Source organism: Pyrus communis, chromosome 12 (assembly GCF_963583255.1).
Source record: "Pyrus communis chromosome 12, drPyrComm1.1, whole genome shotgun sequence".
NCBI classification, from domain to species: Eukaryota; Viridiplantae; Streptophyta; class Magnoliopsida; order Rosales; family Rosaceae; genus Pyrus; species Pyrus communis.
Genome location: NC_084814.1, coordinates 23,902,422 through 23,911,277, shown reverse-complemented (window position 1 = coordinate 23,911,277; position 8,856 = coordinate 23,902,422). Strand labels below are relative to the sequence as shown.

At 36.5% G+C, this 8,856-nt stretch overlaps 2 protein-coding genes across 3 annotated transcripts; both read left to right on the top strand.

Moving 5' to 3' along the window:
- The first annotated feature begins 739 nt into the window (after nt 1-739).
- Nucleotides 740-2,773, top strand: LOC137710225 (uncharacterized). Its single transcript, XM_068449162.1, has 2 exons — nt 740-869; nt 2,175-2,773. The coding sequence occupies exons 1-2, from the start codon at nt 740-742 to the stop codon at nt 2,771-2,773; spliced, it is 729 nt and encodes a 242-aa protein (XP_068305263.1).
- An 816-nt stretch (nt 2,774-3,589) lies between these two features.
- Nucleotides 3,590-8,822, top strand: LOC137709843 (uncharacterized). 2 transcript variants are annotated; one of them, XM_068448825.1, is made up of 11 exons: nt 3,590-3,867; nt 4,532-4,681; nt 5,121-5,288; nt 5,858-6,010; nt 6,154-6,306; nt 6,487-6,651; nt 6,767-6,922; nt 7,321-7,504; nt 7,633-7,840; nt 7,969-8,128; nt 8,291-8,822. In XM_068448825.1, the coding sequence occupies exons 1-11, from the start codon at nt 3,663-3,665 to the stop codon at nt 8,338-8,340; spliced, it is 1,752 nt and encodes a 583-aa protein (XP_068304926.1). In that variant the 5' UTR covers nt 3,590-3,662; the 3' UTR covers nt 8,341-8,822. The 2 variants fall into 2 exon arrangements, with proteins under 2 accessions (XP_068304926.1, XP_068304925.1); XM_068448824.1 differs by having other exon boundaries at nt 7,315-7,504.
- The last annotated feature ends 34 nt before the right edge of the window (nt 8,823-8,856 follow it).

The following is an 8,856-nucleotide window of genomic DNA, read 5'->3' as shown; positions in this document are numbered from 1 at the left end:
TGCAAAAAGTAAAAGGAATACTATCCATACCCACGTTAGCGCGCGAAAGGGTTGCTGTTTTTAAATATGAATTGAGTTTCTTGCACGTGAAGGTGCTTCGTGTACTTCTACATTTGTACAAAACAACGTACGTAACAATCTAACGATATTGATACTGAAGTCCAACTGTATGGAACACAACTGAAGTGAAAACACACAACGTGTCATCATATAACCAAATTTGTATAAGTGAAACTAATATTGTATTCATTTAAAACTAATTGTACGCTTAGTTATCCTTTTATTGATTAAATCACATTATAACTTCTGTACGACATATCAATCATAAATACGTCTAAATCAAAATCATGTGGAGTTCTAACATACGATGTGCTATTTCAAACCTTTTTTTTTTCGCTAAAAGAAAACAAAACTTATTTTAATAAACATGAGAAAGCAAATTTTGTTGAAGTTTAATGCAGTGTATATCATTTTATTATATTTTTAACTTTTTAAATAAAATCACCTACGTAAACTTATTTTCTCTCTTTCATTAAAAAAAAGTGAAAAAACATATTTTCTCTCTCTTATCTGGACCCTTTCTATTAATTTTTTAATTATTCATTGTCCTTATTTGCATGAACTCCAAATATAATATCTGCTCAATCCCAGAACACAATAACCCATTCTCTGTAATTCGCAATCTTTCGATCCCATTTTTCTACCCCAACTGGGCGTCTCTTCAGAATTGTAGAAAAAAATGAGGTACGAAATTGTGCAGCTGGTGCCCAGACAAGCTGGCTGGCAACAAGAAGAAGAAGAAGCGGCTGCGGCGGAGGCATCTGGTTCCGGGAACTGGCGGGGTGAGACTAGCAATTCTGTCAGAGAAGGTAGGTGCTGTATGTGTTCGGTGGCTATGGCAGGGATAACTACCAGACAGACCAAACAAGTTCACGTCTTTGCAAATTCTGAAAAAAATAAAATAAAATAAAAAACAAATCCCCTGATTTTTTGTTTGATTTTTCTGTTTTTTATTTTCTTCAAGTCGATTTTGTGTAATCTTGGTTTTGCAGGGTTGGTTGTGAGTTTTCTAGGGGAAATGTTTGAATCCTTTTGTGATTATTCATGTTGATTAATTTTCAAGGGGGGTTCTGCGGTCTTTTAAGTAGCTAGGGTGGGTTTAATTTGGTAAATGAGGTGTGATATCCACGCACTTCTTTTTACTTCTCATACACTTCTTATTAATTTCTGTCATTTAATCTTTTTCAATTCATTCGATCCAACGGTTATAAATTTATAAGGCATTTGAGAAGTAAAAATGGATGTTTGGATGCATACCCCTTTGGTAAACTCATGGGTCATCTTGTTTGGAAAAATTGGAATCAACCGATGTGATGGGTTGATTTTCGAACCGTGCTCTTTTTTTTTGGGTGAAGTTTTTCTTTCGAACAATGATTGGCTAATCAAGGATGAGTAGAAACTCTTACTCAAAATTTTTCGTGTTCGATTTATAGAATTTTGTGTTTATGATCATAATCGTTCATCTTATAGATCACTCTGTAAATATCATCTCTGACAATTAAAAATGAACTAAAACTAAGATCGTTTAGTCAATCTATTATAGCAAATACGTAAACGGTTCGTAATATTTTTACCATTCATTTGTTTTAATTTATATAGATCGACGACTAAACAACCTTAGTTTTAATTGATTTTTTGCAAGGCGATCTAGTACTTTGTAATATAAATGGTTTAATCATAAACACAAAGTTTTGTGAATCAGTAACGAACAATTTTAAGTAGGAACTCTTACTTATCCCACGAGTAGCCAAATATTATTATTAACTTTCTGCAACAATTCTTGTAAATGCTTCATAGGGTAGGGTAAGCTGTTGAGTTTTGATTTTAGAGGGTTTCATCGGTTATCATATGGTACTTCAACACAGTACCAGAAAACAATCATGCTAGCTTATGCATTATTATGCGCCCGATTTTTTTCGCTTCTAACAACTAAGTAAAGCACTAAGATATCGTTCCACTGAAATATTTGTTGTCTGTTATTTGTTTTTGTTATACAATTTCGAACACTGCTTTGAGTGAGTTATTTATTTTTCATGTCTGTGTATTAATGCATGTTATAGAGATTGTTTAATTTTGAGATTGTTAATTTGCTTATTCTGAATTGTTGATTGCAGTTTCATGGAGGCAACCGTCACCCTTTATCAGAGCCAACTTACCAATTCCAAGGGACAATCACAACTGCACCACTGCCGGTGATAATCTCTTCGTAAATCAAACACATTCATTAAGACAGCCGGCGCCTGTGATCAGAGGTTCATGGAGGCAACCGGCGCCAGTGATGAGAGGCACCGTACCAACTCCAGGGGACATCCACAGCAGCACCACTGTTGGTGATAATCTCTTCGTACAACAAACACATTCAAGGAGGCAGTCGGCGCCAGTGATCAGAGGCACCATACCAGCTGCAAGTTCATGGAGGCAGCCGTCGCCGGTGATCAGAGGGCCCCTACCAACTCCAAGGGATAGCCACAACTGCACCACGGCTGGTGATAATATCTTCGTACAACGACGAACACATTCAAGAAGACAGTCAACGCCGGTGGTAAGAGGCACCGCACCAGTTACGCATTCATGGAGGCAGCCGACGCCGGTGACCGGAGACACCCTTCAAACTCCAAGGGACAACCACAGCTACACCACTGGCGGTGATTATCTCTTCGCCTCTAGAGGTACCGATGATACGAACCCTCTCAAAGATTTGCATATAATTTAATATTATTTTATCATAAAATAAACAATTCCAAACATATGTATTTACCATAAAAATTAGCCCCATGCCACACACAATTGCCCTTCTTATGTTAAGTTAAAAAATATATTAATTTAGAAAATTACTTTTTTCTAATTTTTTATTAAAAAATTCTTTTTATGAATATTAAAAAAATTATTTTGAAAATGAAATGAAGCAACCCATGAAAACACCCATTGCGTGGCATTTTTATTCTTAATTTTAAGATCGTTTAATTTTTTTTATTTAATGTTTAGCCCTTATTAATTTAATAAGAAAGGGCAATTCATATAAGTTTGAATGTTTCATCAAATTGCTCAACTATCTTTACATATGGAAATAAAGTTTTCAAAATATTCTAAAAGAAGATTTCAACTTACATTATTTATCTTTCATTTTAAAAAAATTATCATTTACAAAACATATATTAATAAAGATATGAAATAACTAGTTTTACAGGTGTGTTAATAAAGATACGAGAGAGATTTTTTAATGTAATCGAAACACAGAATGATACATTACGTGTCATTATACAAATGTTGATATATGTGTTTTAAAAAATTAATAACTTAAAAAATAAATTTTTTTATTACTTATATAAAAACACTTAATATATTGGTTGTATTCCAATCACAATAAAAAATTTCTTCTTATTTGGACCCTTTTTTTTATTGTTTTTAATTATTCAATGTCCTTATTTGCATGAACTCGAATAATAAAATCAGCTCAATCCCAGTACACAAAAACCCAAATTAAAAAAAAAAAAAAATTAACCCAAAATTAAAATTCTTCTCTGTAATTCAGCATTTTCACTGCTTCCCCATTTTTCTAACCCAATTGGGTCTCTTCCCAAATTTTTTACCCAGAGAAGATAATGAAGTGGGACAGGGTGCAGCTGCAGCCCAAGCAAGCTCACCTGCAGCAAGAAGGAGTGGCGGCGGCGGCGGCGGAGGTGCATGGCCCCGGGAAGCGGTGGGGCCACACCTGCAATGCAATCAACGAAGGGCGTTTGCTGTATGTAATCGGTGGCTATGGCAGAGAAAACTGCCCAACCAATGAAGTTCACGTCTTTGACACTGGTGGGTCTTCCCCAAATGCTAAAAATTTGCCTAGATTATTCGTTTAATTTTTGTTTTTACCCTTTTTTTCCATGTGGGTTTGTGTAATGTTGGTTGCTGGTGATTTTCTGGGAAAAAAGTTTGAATCTTTATGTAATTAACCGTGTTGATTAATGTTTAAGGGGTTTTTAGTTGGCTTGTAATTAGGGTTTTCTGGGGTTTAATTTCGTAAAATTTGGTCTTGTTTTGGAAAATTGGAATCAAATTTTGTGATGGGTTAATTGTTCTGCAACAATTCTTGAGTAAATGCTTGATAGGGTTATGCTGTTGAATTTTGATTGCTAGAGGTTTCATGGGTTTTACTTTAGGCACACAAGCTATAAGCTTTTTTCTGCTATTACATTTTAAAGGACATTACATTGGGGCAGCTAAAAACCGTCGTTTGATGAGCCTGCGTAGTATTAGGTGGTTGGTAACATCCCAAGGTGGTTTTCTTTGTATCTTTACTGTTTGTTATTTGTTTTTGTTATAAAATTTCGAATAGTGCTACGATGAGCTCTTTAATTTTGTTTCAAATTTTCCTGTAGGTGTTGACAACTAGCACTCTGCATTTTGCTGTGTGCTGTTGCATTTTATATGGAGATTGTTTTTGAGATTGTTAATTCTCTTATTCTGCTGACTGCAGCTACACATTCATGGAGCCAGCCAGCGATCAAAGGAACCCTGCCAACTCCAAGGGACAGCCACAGCTGCACCACTGTTGGTGATAATCTCTTCGTCTTTGGGGGTACGGATGGGATGAACCCTCTCGGGGATTTGCATATATTAGACACCTGTGAGTGACTTTCTTTTATATTTTTGCTTTTTCCCTAGCAATGATATCTTTTCTTGACTACATAGCATGCTCACCCTTATATGTGTTATTTTGGGCCAAGTAATTCAATCAGATGATTCCTTTTTGGAAAATAAATAATTCAATTAGACGATTCTAAGTCCAGCGTGACAGTTGACTTATTTCCTTATCCATTTTGGATTGGTATATCGAAGAGTTGAAACTAGATATACTCAATTCTCAACATTTACTAATACTATTACCATTTAGGGCTTATATCGAATTCGTTATTATTGATTTTCGAACTATGTAACCAGATTTACTCAATTCTCAACACTTATTGACACTGCGACCTTTTAAGACTTATATCAAATTCTTTATTTTGATTTCTGAACTATGTGTACCACCAATGTGCCCGCTTATGTTCTTAATGTTTGTGTAGCTTTACATACATGGATATCTCCAAGTTTAAGAGGCGAAGGACCAGAGGCACGAGATGGTCATGGTGCTGCCCTTGTTGGGAAACGGCTATTTATATTTGGTGGCTGTGGAAAATATGCTAGTAGTGACAATGAAGTGTACTTCAATGATCTTTACATTTTGAATACAGGTAGGTTTCCAAGTAACGTTAGTAAATTCATCACTTAGGTGATGATTGGTTTGAATTACCTTCGTCGCACTTTTTTCTGACGGTAATTGTGCATTTACATCACACGGATCTTACGAGTTTATTTGCTTGATACATCTCACTTTAGCATAGGTTTTTGGATAGCATGTGGGACTTCTTAGGGAATGAAGTTGTTGGAGTGCTTTTCAGTCTAGTCTATAACTATTATGTGCATCTTGCTAACAGTTTTGTTGTTAAAATATAATGATTATGCATTTGCATGGTACCACTCGCATTGATCTTATGAGTTAACTTATTTGCATGTCCTCTTTCTCTTGTCGTGCTGTGAGTTTATAGGATTGCACAGGGTCATCTCTGTCACCTTGTTCTTTTTAGAATCTAGAGTGGGAGGAAGAAGAGAGGGAGTGTTCTAGGTGTAGGACATCACATTAAGTTTTTAATTGCCTTGTCTACATTTATCTAGAACCTGACCACTCGACTTAACTAGGTCACTCATTGATACAGATAGCACATAAGACATGTTTAATCCATTTTCTTATCCTATCTTGTAGAGACGTTTGTATGGAAACGTGCTACAACATCAGGCAACCCACCATCTCTGCGTGATAGCCATACTTGTTCATCTTGGAAGAACAAACTAATTGTGATGGGTGGTGAAGATGCGCACAATTACTATTTGTCCGATGTCCATATACTTGATACAGGTATCATTATTTTCTGAAATTTCTTTGCCCAATTGCAAGTTTATTAAAGTTTTTACGTAATTTAGATACCACTAGTACCTAGCTTCTGGATATTGTATATGATATATACCTTCTGTAACTCTTGTATTATGGTACTTCATTAGATACTCTAATTTGGAGGGAGCTGAAAACTACTGGCCAGTTTATGACACCCCGAGCGGGTCATTGTACTATTGCTTTTGGGAAGAACTTATTTGTTTTTGGGGGATTCACAGACTCTCAAAATCTATATGGTGACCTTTACATGCTTGATGTTGGTAAGTTTCAAGAAATTCCCGGAAACATTCACTTTTGGATATTTACTTTTATGGATTGTTTGAAGCTTCTCAACCTTCTTGTCTATCCACCTTCGGTTACATGTACTTTATGTTCTTTCCGTTGCTCTAATTTTTGGAATTGTATCCTTAGATACCCACTCTATCTTAACTGTGGTGCAGATACTGCTGTGTGGACCAAGGTGCTAACTGCTGGTGATGGGCCTTCTGCTAGATTTTCCGTTGCTGGGGACTGTTTGGATCCTGTCAGGGGAGGTGTTCTTGTATTTATTGGTGGTTGCAATAAAGGTCTTGAGGCACTGGATGACATGTTTTACCTAAGCACAGGTTAAGTATCATCTTTCCCACCACCTCCCTGAAGTATCAATATAGTCTAATTAGGGTAAAATTTCATGTGTATGGAATCTGAGTCTTACTGGCCTGATATATTTTCTAATTTTAGGACTTGAAAGGAAGCTAGAGAAATTATCACTGAGGAAGCAGTTGAAGCTAAAGTGCCAAGAGCAAAATCTCGCCTCTGTTCACGACAGAGCTCTTGGTCTGGTTGGAACTAGTGCTGATATGAGCCAACCCATGCCAGTTCCATATGACCGACCATGTAAGTGATATTTACTAAGATAAAGTGTCCTGTTTTCATTTTTCTTTTTTTTTATGTATCAAAATTTACATATATATATATATATTTTTTTTTTCAAATTTGCAAACTCCTAAGTTATTTAGAGGCAGGGAAAGCTGTCTAACCCTAAGAAGTTCTCGCTCACTCTTTTTTTTTTTTTTTTTTTTTTTTTTTTTGTCACTATCCAATATTCTTCATGAATACAAATTTCATAATTTTAATGAAAGCAGTCTATGTGACCAAGTTAATTTATTCAGCAAACAGAAAAATGAAAGAAAAAAATGTAAGCGAAAGAAAAAAGAAAAAAAATCACTGGTTGAATATATACTTTGAGGAGGGCTTTGATGTCTTTCACAAATGATCTTGTGCTATAGCTGCAGGCAGACAGGATATCCCATCGAATCAATCCGAGCTTGATTCGGGGAAGAAGACATTTGTTGGAAAGGTTACTGACAAACTTGCTGATGGATACACAATTGAAACTGTTATGGATGGAAAGCTTCTTCGTGGTATAGTGTTTCCCAACCAGCCAGGGTTTAACATTGATATTCCTAGTTCCAGCAGGTCAGAAAATGGTGATCTCTTTGTGTGTTTTGCTGAGGATTATTACTTGTATACTTGAATATCAATCACTATACCGCGTTATCCTAGAATATTTTGATTCAACTTTGATCATGTAAATCCCTTATCAGGAAGCGGGCTGCCGGTGAAGCTGGTGGTTTGATGTCAAATGGTGATTACAGCAGCAAATCAAAAACTTCTAGAGGCATCAGGCAAGAAATAATAGATCTAAGGGATAATGTTCATGGAAAGGCGCCCATATTGCATGAGCAGACAGAAGCCGCTGCAGGTTCCATTTCAAACAATCAAGCATATTCGGCCCCTTCTCATTTGCATAAGGTCTGATCCTTCTTTCCCGTGTCTTGAACAGATAGAGGGCTAGAAATTTGTTTTGTTTGTCCTGTGCACACTGAATGCTATCTGTTGTAGGATATATTTTCGAGCTAAACCCCTGGACTCTTATGCAGGTTACTGGAAACCCTGAGCAGTCAGTGGTTCCGTCAGTGGTTCCTTTGAATCTGGGAAAAAATCAGACCAATGATGATGCGCCAAATTTCAACTCTGAAGTTGCAAAGGAAAGTTTGTCTGCCTCAGCTAATTCTGCTGCTGCTTCATCCCTAAACCAAGGTAGGAATGTAATGAGATTTATGACGTATTTGGTTTGCTACGGGTTCATTAGCATTGTATGCAAATGCTTATGATTACTGTAACAAGTAATGCCAATCGCCAAAGCAACCTGTACCATCTTCTCTTACTGATCTTCTTGGCCGTCTAATGTTCTGCTGGCAGGTGACGGGAAACTAACACTGGATGGACAGAATGACGCGGCATCCATATGAAGGAGTTTGGTTGAGGATTGGCTTCTGAACATAACCAGAAATGAAAAGCCACCGGCTATCTGTACATTCATCATGTGAAGGAGATCATAGATGCCTATGACGGGAGATACAGAATTTTCCTACCGGTGGTATCTGCAAACCTCCTATAACAGTCGTAGGTCAAAAACTCTAGTTTATAGTGCTCATCAAAACTCCGGTGAATTCTCAATTAGGCCCTTCTCCCAATTGAAAGGGAAAAAGAGAGGCGGCTTTTGCTTATAAGAAGTTTGGCGACTCTTTTAGGTTTAATCTCCATGAGATGTCAAAATTTAGCTTAAATTTTACTTTTCTTGTTATCGTTTACAGTCTCTGTTAGATGGAAATTAGTTACCTGGATAATTTCTCTGGTTTTATATTTGTACTTTTTCGGGACATGAATTTACCCCATATGATCTCATCCAATATGAAAGAGTGGGGGCGAAAAAAGGTTCGTTTTTCAAGAACCCTGAACAAATTTTGAGCACAAAAATGGAGAAA

Bases quoted from the DNA above. Each gene is read 5' to 3' on its own strand.
- LOC137709843 (XM_068448824.1), top strand. From the start codon at position 3,663: ATGAAGTGGGACAGGGTGCAGCTGCAGCCCAAGCAAGCTCACCTGCAG. The intron at 6,307-6,486 runs GTAAGTTTCAAG...ACTGTGGTGCAG, and splicing joins CCTTTACATGCTTGATGTTG to ATACTGCTGTGTGGACCAAG. The intron at 7,505-7,632 runs GTCAGAAAATGG...ATCCCTTATCAG, and splicing joins GATATTCCTAGTTCCAGCAG to GAAGCGGGCTGCCGGTGAAG.
- LOC137710225 (XM_068449162.1), top strand. From the start codon at position 740: ATGAGGTACGAAATTGTGCAGCTGGTGCCCAGACAAGCTGGCTGGCAA. The intron at 870-2,174 runs GTAGGTGCTGTA...TGTTGATTGCAG, and splicing joins TAGCAATTCTGTCAGAGAAG to TTTCATGGAGGCAACCGTCA.